The sequence below is a fragment of the Bombina bombina genome, chromosome 5 (genome assembly GCF_027579735.1).
Source record: "Bombina bombina isolate aBomBom1 chromosome 5, aBomBom1.pri, whole genome shotgun sequence".
Lineage (NCBI taxonomy): Eukaryota > Metazoa > Chordata > Amphibia > Anura > Bombinatoridae > Bombina > Bombina bombina.
The window spans coordinates 103,550,764-103,564,220 of record NC_069503.1 but is presented as its reverse complement, the minus strand read 5'-3'; the positions used below and the strand labels follow the sequence as shown (position 1 = coordinate 103,564,220).

Genomic DNA, 13,457 nt, shown 5'->3' with positions numbered 1-13,457 from the left:
TATATAGACAATCAATAGGAAGTCAGAGCTGGATTAATAAAAGAGAGTGAGCTGTAAGAATTATGCAGTTTAGCATATTAAGGGAGACGTTTAAGACCTGGGACCAACTCTTGAAAAAGAACCTAGAATTGTCCTCTATTCCATCCCCTGTACTATCGGTAGTGGAGAACAACATTTTTTTAAAAGGCTGGCGCTGAGACTTGTCCGAACAAAAGGGACGAAAAGTAGAGCCCTTAGGCTTGTTCTTCTTATCCTGCGGAAGGAAAGCAACCTTGCCTCCCGTGACCGTTGACATGATAGAGTCCAGACCTGGACCAAAAATAACTTTCCCCTGAAAAGGAAGGGATAGCAACCTAGACTTGGAAGTCATGTCAGAAAACCACGAATTTAACCATAGAGCCCTGCGGGCTAGAACAGAGAAACCTGATGTCTTGGCATTCAGGCGAATAACCTGCACGTTTGCTTCACAGATAAAAGAATTAGCTACCCTTAAGGCCTTAAACTTTTCCTGCATCTCCTCGAGGGGAGACTCCACCTCGACCATAGCTGATAGTGCATCACACCAGTAGGTAGCCGCTCCAACCACCGCAGCTATCGCCACTGCCGGTTGAAAAACAAACCTCGTTAGTTGAAACATCTTTCTCAACATTAATTCTATTTTTTTATCCATGGGCTCTTTGAACGATGAACTATCCTCAAAGGAAATAGTCATACGCTTAGCGAGCGTGGGGATAGCTCCACCCACCTTAGGATCTGAGAGTCCGGAATGGGGAACATCTTTTTAAAAGCGGTAGAGGGAGAAAAGGACAAGCCAAGTTTCTCCCACTCACTCTTAATAATAGTAGACATCTTCATGGGAACTGGGAAGGTCTGAGGCACCACCCGGTCCTCATTAAACTTATCTATCTTAGGGATTGAAGGTTCTTCTGGAGGTTTTGGTTCCGGAACCTCCAACGTAGCAAGCACTTCTTTCAATAAAAAGCGCAAATGATCCATCTTAAAATCTGGTTCCTCCGCAGCCGGAGATCTTTAAGGCGCTGATTCCGTCCCAGAGAGAGCGCCCTCTGGAGAGTCGGAGGCATCCTCATCAGCGGATAATCTATCCAAGATATCAAATGAAGTAGATGACCCCTGGGACGGAAGGCTATGTCTTTCCCTTTCCTTGCGCTTCACAGGACGTGATAAGGCATGGAAGGCCTCAGAAACCGCTGTTTGCAACTGGGCAGCAAAATCTGGCGGCCAAGAGGCCTCTCCCGTGGGAGGATCAGTAGGGCCCTGAGGAGCTGCATGTGTATTCGGAGATGAATGTAGGGAACACACCTCGCGGGATGGAGAGCCCTCAGAGGTGGACTGCTCAGTAGTACTAAATATCTTATTCTTTTTATATATTGCAATCTTATCAAAGCATGTAGAACACAGTTGAGGAGGTGGATCAACCTGAACCTCCTCACAATAAACACAGGTATTAGGTTTAATTAAAGAGGGAGTATCCGCTAACATATCAGAGTCCTCCATAGCTTACGATTTTAATACGGACTAGATAGATTAAATTGCACCTTTATACACCAATGGCCAGGGCACTCACCACCTCCTATGACCTGGACCCCAGAGAAACCATTACGTCTCCCGCAAGTGCTGATCAGGAAAGAGGAAGTTGAAGAGGCCACACCCGGTCACATGGAGTGCCATGCAGGACCGCCCTTGCACTATAGAAAAAATGCGGCAAAAATAGGCAGGGCCGATATACTCCTGACTGTTCACACATTGCTAGAGCCTAATCTCACACAATAAAGATATTATGTATAAATCCCCCCCTTGTTCAATAATCCCCCTTATAGGGATATTAATCCTTGATTCTATACAGATAAAAGAGACACACTGTGACCCTGTCTTCTTGTGTTATCATGTGTGTATAAATGAAACGATCTTACCAGAATCTATGCCAAGGAACAGGAACATGGCCCTTCAAGTGTGACAGGTTAGTAGCATCGCTCCTGACATGGACTTGAGTGCATAAAGCAGGCAGTGAAACTCGTCAACACTGATTGCTTAAGGAGCTGTTAATCATGAGTTGGGATAGTTTCGCAGAAAGACTCTCCCTGCATCTCCAGACTCTAACTTTCACCAATGCCCTCACTGAGAGGCTGACTTAAAACTCCAGTCCCATTTTAAAGAGTACTAGCCTCCATAAGAGACTACTCCAAACTTTCGACACTTCTCTACCAACCTCCTGTGACAAAAGGCAAATAATGACTAGGGGATGAGGGGAGTGGGGGAGGTATTTAAGACTTTGGCTGGGGTGTCTTTGCCTCAGTGACATGCTGTGGGGTCAGAGGCTGGTGAGGCATTAGCCATGATACACCAGAGAAACACATATATTATCTCACGTACCCCCAACAGGCCAGGATTTCATTATAGCTGAACCAGTGCACGGGTAAAATAATCAGCTGATAGGTGAGATCAAGTTAGTAACCATGGTGTTACTGACTTGCTGATTACTTCATATGTGTACCGATTTAGCTGTAATGAAAACCTTGCCTGTACTTGAGGACCGTGGTAGAGAAACACAATTCTGTGGCACAGTACCAGTTACTTAGCAATTAGAATGATACACAATCTCTTCTATACTCACTACTGTGTTGTAAAAAGACAAATAATTTACTATGGTAATAGTAGGTAATAGTAAATTATCTTATTATTATTATTATGGCAATGGTAGGTCTGCATGCAATGTCTCTTCCAGCTTCTCACACGAAGAGTGGATTTGTGGCACCTCTTAGAGGTGCCACAAATCCACTCAATGCGAGAAGCTGGAAAAGACATTGCATGCAGCCCTGCTCAATGGAGCACACACAAACTGCCCTTGCATAACTTTTAGCCTAACAAGGGATTGCTAAATAGAGTTTAAAAGGTAAAAACCAGCAGATAAAATGCATATCTCAAATACAGCTACAATACAAGCAGATACAACTGTGTATGTATGACTGTATGTATGCATGATTGTGATCATGTGTGTGTTTGTAAGTGTGACTGTGTCGTCTGTATGTTTGTTAGTGTAGTTGTGTGATAGTGATGTGGTCAGTGTATTTGTAGATGTCACTGTGTATGCATGACTGTGATGTGTGTGTTTGTAAGTGTGACTGTGTGTTAGTAGATTTGTTAGTGTATTTGTGTGACTGTGTTGCGTTTGTTAGTTTATTTGTGGGTGTATAAGTGACTGTGATGTGTGTGTTTGTAAGTGTTACTGTGTTGTGTGTGTGTGTGTGTTAGTGTACTGTATTTGTGTGTTTGTACGTGTGACTGTGTTGTCTGTATGTTTGTTAGTGTAGTTGTGTGACAGTGATGTGGTCAGAGTATTTGTGGATGTCACTGTGTATGCATGACTGTGATGTGTGTGTTTGTAAGTGTGACTGTGTGTTGGTAGATTTGTGTGACTGTGTTGCGTTTGTTGCGTTTGTTAGTTTATTTGTGGGTGTATGCGTGACTGTGTTGTGTGTGTGTTAGTGTTACTGTGTTCTGTGTTTGTACGTGTGACTGTTTTTTTGTATGTTTGTTAGTGTACTGTGATGTGTATGTTTGTGTGACTGCATTGTGTGTATGTTTGTTAGTGTATTTGTGTGACTGTGTTGTGTGTACATTTTTTGCATATTTGTGCGTTTGTAAGTGTGTGTATGAATTTTCAAGTGTGAGTTTGTTGTGTGCGCTTGTTTTAAATTTCTAAATTTGTATTACATCTGCAATCAGTAAAAGACCTTAAAATAAATCCCTGAAGACAAAACAAACAAAAATATAACTCCCACTTATATGATTACCTGAGCGCCTCATTTTTATAACTATAAAAAACAAATAAACCTAAACATCAAAAATACACTAAACAAGAAAATTTCTCTGCATACAACAAAATAAGGGTTAAGGATTTTAGAGCACAATCTTTTTTTTTTCTCTTCCAATTCTCTTTATTGAGAAGATACAGACTGACATTAAATAAAAAAATGATGTTACAGTGTGAGGGGAAAAAGTATGAGTTTCTTCCCCCCCCCCCCCCCATTTCCTTCTCTTATTTAAAAAAAAAAAAGAAAAGCATGTCATGTATAGTAACAAATATTAAGAGCAAGCTGTAATTAATATCACTTACCATATACCTGTATCTTTAACCAATGTTTTGCTGACAGAAGGGAGATACTAGAAATGACCACTAGAGGTCATCAGACACACAAAAAATCCCTTTTGTGGAAGGGAAAATATAAATACGATTGTTCCCTGTGCTTAGAATAAAAAAAAAACGAACGGCTAGCCAATAGCTTAGCAGTGGACCAGCACTGAGCATTTGCATAATATTCAGGATGGAAGTTAAAACTCAGCTACCTAGGTAATTTATCAGGCTGGTGTTATATATGTATAGAGAAAATTAGTTAATTAGGAACTTCCTAATTAACTCATTTTCTCTATACATATATAACACCAGCCTGATCACTTACTTACCTAGGTAGCTACTATATGTATGACAAGTAAAATCATGAGTTATTTGAAGAGATTTTATGCTTTGTACATTTCTTTGGACATGTTGTTCTTTCTCAGCCTGCCCCTTCTACTTCAACACCAGATTTGCAACCTATTGCCAATTTGTCATGATGCCATGTTGGTACAGTATAACAATTACGAGGAGTTAGGAGAGAAAGGAATTGGCAGGGCCGGACTGGAAACAAAAAGAGGCTCAGGCATTTTAGGGCAAAGAGGCCCACTCCCCCCCACACGTCGCTCATCATTTCTTATTTAACCATATTCCAAACATGGTATGTGATGAATAATGTGTGCCCTATAGCTACAGCTAATTGTGTTTTATGTAACATAGACTTTGTGCCCTATAGCATATATGTTATGTGACATATGCTTTGTTCCCTATTGCTACAACTGAATGCTTTATGTCATAAAACATTTAGTTGTAGCTATAGGACACAAAGCATATGTCACATAATATAACACATAGCTATAGGGCACAATTTAGTATATGTCACATAACACACACGCACATTCAGTTGTAGCTATAGGACACAAAGCATATATCACATAACAAAAAACATAGCTATAGGGCACAATTTAGTACATGTCACATAGCACGCACACATTTAGTTGTAGCTATAGGACACAAAGCATATGTCACATAATATAACACATAGCTATAGGGCACAATTTAGTATATGTCACATAACACACACACACATTCAGTTGTAGCTATAGGACACAAAGCATATGTCACATAACAAAACACATAGCTATAGGGCACAATTTAGTACATGTCACATAGCACACACACATTTAGTTGTAGCTATAGGACACAAAGCATATGTCACATAATATAACACATAGCTATAGGGCACAATTTAGTATATGTCACATAACACACACACACATTCAGTTGTAGCTATAGGACACAAAGCATATGTCACATAACAAAACACATAGCTATAGGGCACAATTTAGTACATGTCACATAGCACGCACACATTTAGTTGTAGCTATAGGACACAATGCATATGTCACAACATAACACATAGCTATAGGGCACAATTTAGTACATGTCACATAACACACACACATTTAGTTGTAGCTATACTGTAGAATGATCATCCAAGCCAACAAAAACTATTGAATTCTTATGAGTCACTTACATACTGATATATTATGAATCAGAATATATTAGTATGTGAGTGACTTATAAGAATTCATACGAATTTATGATAATCAATTAATCATTAGGGATTACTGAGCCAGCCCAGCAATAATGTTTTAACCAAACATCTCACCTGTTGCTCTGTAGACTTCACTTAGTTATAAAGTTGTAATAGTAGTAGTCACTGTCAGGAGTAGACTCGCTCACATTTATTGAGTGCCAGGGCCGCCACTAGAATTTTTTGGGCCCCTTACAAAACCATTGGTCAGGCCCCCCCCATGATTAAAGATGTCTGTTCTGTCATAATGTCACAGTCACCCATATTATTTAACAAATGTTTATCATGCAACAGAAATAAGCCACTGGCTTTCAAGCAAGAGATTAGTGAATACTAAATATGACTAAATGTTACATTGACAGACAGGCCCCAAACAACATTTCTGATCTGTAGTTTAAAGTGACAGTTTAACTTGTTCCCAATTATCGATGTTACCTGCTGGAGTATATTCAATGGTTTACAAATAGCTCCCTTACCCTTATATCAGCAATTAAAATAGCTGACTTTGGCTTTGGTATCCCCATCTATACTGAAAGCTCCTATACTTAAGCAGAATAAATTACACTCTTTGTGGGGGTAAGGAGAGTTAAAGGGACATGAAACCCAATTTTTTTATTTCATGATTCAGACAGAGCATACAATTTTAAACAACTTTCTAATTTACTTCCATTATCTAATTTGTTTCATTCTCTTGGTATCATTTGTTGAAGTAACAGCAATGCACTAATGGTTTCTAACTGAACTCATGGGTGAGCCAATCACAATCAATATATATATGCAGCCACCAATCAACAGCTAGAACCTAGGTTCTCTGCTTCTCCTGAGCTTTCCTAGATAAAGCTTTCACCAAAGGATAACAAGAAAAGGAATACAATTAAATAATAGAAGTAAATTGAAAAATTGTTTAAAATTGTATTCTCTATCTGAATCATGAAAGAAAAAGTTTGGGTTTCATGTCCCTTTAAGTAATGAAAGGTTAATTTTCAATTGTTCTCTAAGTATTGGCTTTGGTTTACAGACAGAGATAATATAAAGAGGCATTTGTGTGCGCAGAATGTGGTAAAATAAGGTGATCTGATTTCCCTGTAAGCTCAGCCCATTTTGATGAGTTATGCTTTCAAAAAACAAAACAAGCTACTTAATATACAAAAAATAAACCTACTGAAGCAATATTGCATACATTTTATACTGCTGCTGGTATAAGTCACACTTTAAGCAAAAAAACATGTTTTCTGTACAAAGGGGAAACAAACTGGTACTCACGTCTGTATTTTTGTGATAATTTGTTATTTTTCTTATTATGCTTTTTGATATAGATGTTGACAGTTTTAACCACCAGCAGTAATATTAACAGCTGCCAATTAAAGTCATCAATGTTTTTGTTATAGAGCTGCACCAAAAAACATGCTTTTTTTAATTTAAATTATGCACCTTTTTTGTGCATAAAACACACTTTTGGCACATTAATTAAATGACTTGGTGTCAGAGAAGTTATATTAACGTATATATATATATATATATTATTTAAAGCATTGATGTCAGTGCGTAAAGGGCAGTAGTCTGTTACTTTAAATTAACCTGTCTTGCATTACTACTTTTAGCATGTAAACTTAACTAAAAACCAGTGGTCAGACTGGCCTGCCTCCAAAACAGTGTCATGATGATTGATCCATACAACAGGGTCTGACTCTTTGATATTCATTTGCCAGCCAGACCCCTTAGTCTCCCCCGTTGTTCAGTTTGACTTTGCTGCAAGGGGCCTGCCCCTATGAAGTGCTGTGCTGACCTGGTAACCAACCCTCTCCCCCTCAGGAGATTCACTGGCTGCCCTCTGATCGGCCCCTACGTAACTCACCCTCTCTGACAGTGTGCAGCACTGCAGTGTCTTCACTGAATCACTTGACTTCCCAATCTTGGCCCCCGCTTTGCCCCCAGCCTGTCTCATTGAGGCAGTCGGGGCCCCCAGCAGAGCAGATTCAGAATGTAGCTTGCTGTTCCATCTGCCTGCAGCACGGACCATATTCATCCTGGTGGTCTCTCATATAGAGACAGGGTGAGTAGGGACTGCTCAGGCAGAGGCAACAGGAAGATTGACAGCTTACAAATAGTCTGGGCTGACCTCACCTGCTGAGCTGAATCTGATCTCCTGTCTCAGATGATTGGATCGTCACTACTTGGACACGGCACGCAGCATCAGTGTAGTGCAGCAGCGTGCCATGTGTGTTACTCTAACTCAGTCTCTCCACCGGATAGTGTGCAGCCCGCCGGCCTCAGTACCAGTATATGCCAAATTTGCAAATAAACATAATATATACATACTACATAATAAACAATGTCACAATGAACATATTATTTACAATAATGTATTATTCATTGCTAACAAAATGTATTGAATGCCATACTTAATATAAAATAATGCAGTCGCAGTGAGTGGGGCTAAACTACCACGCGGCCTACTGGGCAAATGCCCGGTATGCCCGACGTTCAGTCCGGTCCTGGGAATTGGCACTAGCTGGCTGGTCCTCCTTCTGATCATTCTCCTCACAACAGTGACGACACTCCGTCTCAGCCACAACTGCACCTCTTCAATTTAGTGAAGTCCAACTCCAAGACTGTAAGTGGACACAGTCACAGTTGAACTTGAACTATTCTATTCTCCTACTCGTCAAGACACACTGCAGACAGCAGCAGTCAGTCACTCATACATGATGCTAAGGCTTCGTCCCACGAGGCTGAGGCTCCTGCAGCCGCACGCAGTACTAGGAAGGAACACAGTCACGCCTCCTCCAGTTCAGTCAGTTGAACAATCACGTCTCTTCACGTGATGACACTGAGGGAATTCCAGACCTGATTGGCTCGAGGATCCTTTAAAAAAAAAAAAAAAACTTTGGGAGCATAATTGGCCATGCGAAGAACTAGTCTTAAGCAGCACCACTGGGTGGCACTAAATTGTGCGGCTCGCTCACACACAAATCCCATGTTGTGCAATGGAAGGTAGCTGAATGGCTCATAGCCTCTCCATTGCGCAACATGGGATGTGTATAAATTTATGCATGTAAATCATAAAATCTGAGATTTTTTTGGGGAGGAATTAGTTATTAAAAAACTTTTTCTCTGAAATTTGCAGGTGCGGCACTGCCTCACTTGCCTCCTATGAGGGCACGTCACTGCTTTGCCTCCTCCTAGTGGCCAGGTTCTTAATTCCCACAAGTAATGAATGAAGCAGTGGACTCTCCTCCCATTAAGATGGAAAACCTTTTTTCCACTTTCTAAACATGTGAAAGGTTTTTTCCCTTGTGACTCCTTTCATGAGTTTTCAGATTACTGATAAATATAAAACTTTTTCCACACTCTGTACATGTGAAAGGCTTTTCTCCGGTGTGAATCCTTTCATGTTTTTTAAGATAACTCTTTTCTGTAAAACTTTTTCCACACTCTGTACATGTGAAAGGCTTTTCCCCTGTGTGAATCATTTCATGTTTTTTAAGATAACTCTTTTCTGTAAAACTTTTTCCACACTCTGTACATGTGAAAGGCTTTTCCCCTGTGTGAATCCTTTCATGACTTTGCAGATTACTTTTTTTTGTAAAACTTTTTCCACACTCTGTACACGTGAAAGGCTTTTCCCCTGTGTGAATCATTTCATGCTTTTTCAGACGACTCTTTTCTGTAAAATTTTTTCCACACTCTGTACATGTGAAAGGCTTTTCTCCGGTGTGAATCCTTTCATGTTTTTTAAGATAACTCTTTTCTGTAAAACTGTTTCCACACTCTGTACATGTGAAAGGCTTTTCCCCTGTGTGAATCCTTTCATGAATTTTCAGGCTACTCTTTTCTGTAAAACTTTTTCCACACTCTGTACATGTGAAAGGCTTTTCCCCTGTGTGACTCCTTTCATGAGTTTTCAGATGACTCTTTTCTGTAAAACGTTTTCCACACTCTGTACATGTGAAAGGCTTTTCCCCTGTGTGAATCCTTTCATGATTTTTCAGGCTACTCTTTTCTGTAAAACTTTTTCCACACTCTGTACATGTGAAAGGCTTTTCCCCTGTGTGAATCCTTTCATGACTTTTCAGATGACTCTTTTCTGTAAAACTTTTTCCACACACTGTACACGTGAAAGGCTTTTCCCCTGTGTGAATCCTTTCATGACTTTTCAGACGACTATTTTCTATAAAACTTTTTCCACACTCTGTACATGTGAAAGGCTTTTCCCCTGTGTGAATCCTTTCATGACTTTTCAGATGACTCTTTTCTGTAAAACTTTTTCCACACACTGTACACGTGAAAGGCTTTTCCCCTGTGTGAATCCTTTCATGACATTTCAGATGACTCTTTTCTGTAAAACTTTTTCCACTCTCTGTACATGTGAAATATTTCTCCTTTGTATGAATCATTTGGTTAGACTGTAGACTTTTCCCTTCTTTAAAATGTTTTGCAATCTCAGTAAATGTGTGTGGTTTATCCTCTGGGATAATCATTTCACTAGATAAGGCATAATTCTTGTCCTCTTGTTTGATGACTAAATTACTCTCTGTACATAATGATTGCTGCCCAGTTCCTGCCAATTCAACATCTTCTTTCAATATATGCTGTGATATTCCCAATGTTTGCGAATAGTCATTAGTGTCCAAGAGTATTGGAGTCTTTGGTATCATTCTGATGCTTCCTGTAGTGAAGGATGGATATGAACTATTCATGTGTTTGTCTAAATAAAAAGAAATGAAATAAAGACAAATAACAATATTTATTCTTTATAACATAATCCATCTTATAAAAAAATCATTTTATTCTTTTATACACAACAAAATATCTTCTGGTTTGTGTTTATTTTTAAATTTAAATTAAAAAATGAGGACAGAGAATGTTGCATAATGTTCTCAGCCAGGGAACAAGTACATCTGTATTCTAGGCAAGAGAGGTGGCATCCAGCATCCTCGTTAAACATTGCACAAACAACTGCACATACAGCCCTGCCCGGCTCATGCACAACCAGTTGGGTGAGAACATGATGTCTTAATCATCACAGACTAATAATCAGTGTGAGATGGTTTGAGAGGTTAAGAAGCAGTGACCTTTTAATAATCTTTAGCTTTCAGCTGTGGTTGTTCTATTTATATAAACAGACAAAAACTTTATTAGTTTAATAATACTCACTGTAAAATTAATCACACAATTCAGTGGTGGTTCTGGGGTGAGGAACACTCACTGGGAACAAGGTAGTCATTTAAGTGTAGTTATGGGTGTTCCATGAGCAAGGACAGGGAAGGTGCAGTTGCCTATGTTCCAAGTACAGAAGTCAGGGGGTGAGGTTAGGCAGTTGTTGGACATGGTCTAAAAGGACAGAGGGGGAGTAGTATTTTTTACCCTCCTCCTCCTCAGCCCAATGGGGGTTGCTCCCACTTTATAACTGTCACTGACACAAATGTACTTAAAAGATTCAGATATAAATATAATAGTTTATATTTGTTTAATGAGTGATCTATTCTATTTCAGAGTAATTAAAGTCAGCGTAATATCTATTTTACTCACCTAGCACATATGAGTTCATGCTGATAACAGGCTCCAATGTCTGTGCTCAGGAAGAAGGTTCCCTTATTCACTCCAGTTACATCAATACCTGATATCTCTCAGTGCTCTGGCTGTGTCTGTAAAAAGTATATTAAATGGTTTAGACGGATAATAATTAATAGTGGTTCCGATTAACTGTATGTATGGTATAATTAAAGGCACACATAACTATTCCTGTGATACAGATCAGCTGATTAGGGTATTACATATTTGATGTTGATTCACCACAAGCATTTAGTACAGTTAACACTGTGTGTTATAATTTCCCATTAAGGGGATATTAAAGTCTAAATTAATAATTCATGATTCAGATAGGGCATGTAATTTTAAACAACTGTCTAATTTACTTTTATAATAAAATATGCTTTGTTCTCTTGGTATTCTTAGTTGAAAGTTAATCCTAGGAGGCTCCTATGCTAATTTCTAAGCCCTTGAAGGCTTCCCCTTATCTAAATGCATTTGACATTTTTTCACAGCTAGAGCTGTTAGTTCATGTGTTTCATATAAATAACATTGTGCTCATGCATGTGGAGTTATTGAAGAGTCAGCACTAATTGCCTGAAATGCCAATCAAAAGATCTGAGATACAGAGGCAGTCTGCAGAAGCTTAGATACAAGGTAATTAGAGGTAAAAAGTATATTTCTATAACAGTGTTGGTTTTGCAAAACTAGGGAATAGTAAATAAAGGGATTATCTATCTTTTTAAACAATAAAATTTTGGGTGTTTACTATCACTTTAAATATGAATCTTCCTAGATCTATACAACATAATGGTAGAAAATCTATTTATGAGTGGGGCCATATCACAACTTTACAAATATATTATAATCTTTGTTTGTCATTTATATGAAACAATATTTTCTTCTGAAAGAAATGTTAAATATAATGTGTTTAAATATAAGTTAAATTGGATACTGCAGTATGTTTTTTTTACTTCCTACTAAGTCTCACTGTCAGACATTTTGTCATGTGCTCCACCCCCCGTCCTTTAACTTCTCTTGGTCAATACTGTGTTGTCTTAAATCACACTGCAATGGGGTATGAGAGAGATAGGCACTAAAATGTTCATTTCAATTGTTATCTTTAAACAAAGAAACGAAAAGGAAATGTTTGCATTTAAATAGAGAGATAACATAATGAGATGGTTTTTTTTTTAACAAGTTCAGTCTATTTAAAAGGACTATAACATAGAATTACAAAATCAACAGATGCATAATAAAAATACAATGCAATAAAACTTAATATTAATTTCAAAAGAGCAATAGATTGTTTTCTGATATTTTTTTCTGCCTCTGTACCATGTGACAGCTATCAGCCAATAACAGACTGATATTTTTATAGAATATGAACTCCTGCATATGCTAAGTAGGAGCCGGAGCCTCAGGTCATTTAAAAGGCTGTGTACAATTTAATAATGAAAATAAATTACAAACACCAAACAGTTATTTTACATAAAAACTAAAGCTAAAGGTGAAATTTCCCATACACTTTATACATCGGTAAAACAAGTCATTAGAAACACATTAAAGGGACAGCAAAGTCACAATTACACTTTTATTATTCAAATTAAAACAACTTTCCAAATTCCTTCTATTATCAAATCTGCTTTATTCCCTTGGGGACCTTTGTGACAAAGCATACAATGCACTATGGTGCGCTAGCTGCTGATTAGTGGCACATACAAGCCTCTTGTCATTGACTCACCGTATGTGCTCAGCTAGCTCCCAGTAGCGCATTGCTGCTGCTTCAATAAAGTATATCTAGAGAATAAAGCAAATATCATAAAAGAAGTGAGTTGGAAAGTTGTGGAAAATCATATGTTCTATTTAAATAATGAGAAACATTTGGGGTTTCTTGTTATTTTAAGGGAAAACAAATTCACAGACACTGTCCCTTAAAGTCTGTGATCATGTGACAAACAGCAGCAGCTGAAGGTGCAGAATACACTCACTAAGGTCTTTACTAACAACAAGAATCAGTCACAGATCAGTGGGATAAACGTTCTGATGATAAACAGGTGCAGCTAATAGAAATAAGAAATGTATTATAAAGTAACCTCATTAGAAATAAAATAATATGCAGATCACAAGATATTTATGATTAGATCAGTAAATGTGATGAGACTGATACAACAGGGCCATAAGCTGAGTGATATT

General features: G+C 38.4%; 1 protein-coding gene across 1 annotated transcript in view; it reads right to left on the bottom strand.

Moving 5' to 3' along the window:
- Positions 1 to 7,201: 7,201 nt before the first annotated feature.
- The window catches only part of LOC128660006 (zinc finger protein 585A-like), a 274,638-nt gene continuing 268,382 nt past the window's right edge, over positions 7,202 to 13,457 (bottom strand). The window contains exon 5 of the mRNA XM_053713599.1: positions 7,202 to 10,063. Coding sequence (XP_053569574.1) covers positions 8,999 to 10,063 — 1,065 coding nt within the window. The 3' untranslated portion in view covers positions 7,202 to 8,998. The remainder of the gene's footprint in view (positions 10,064 to 13,457) is intronic.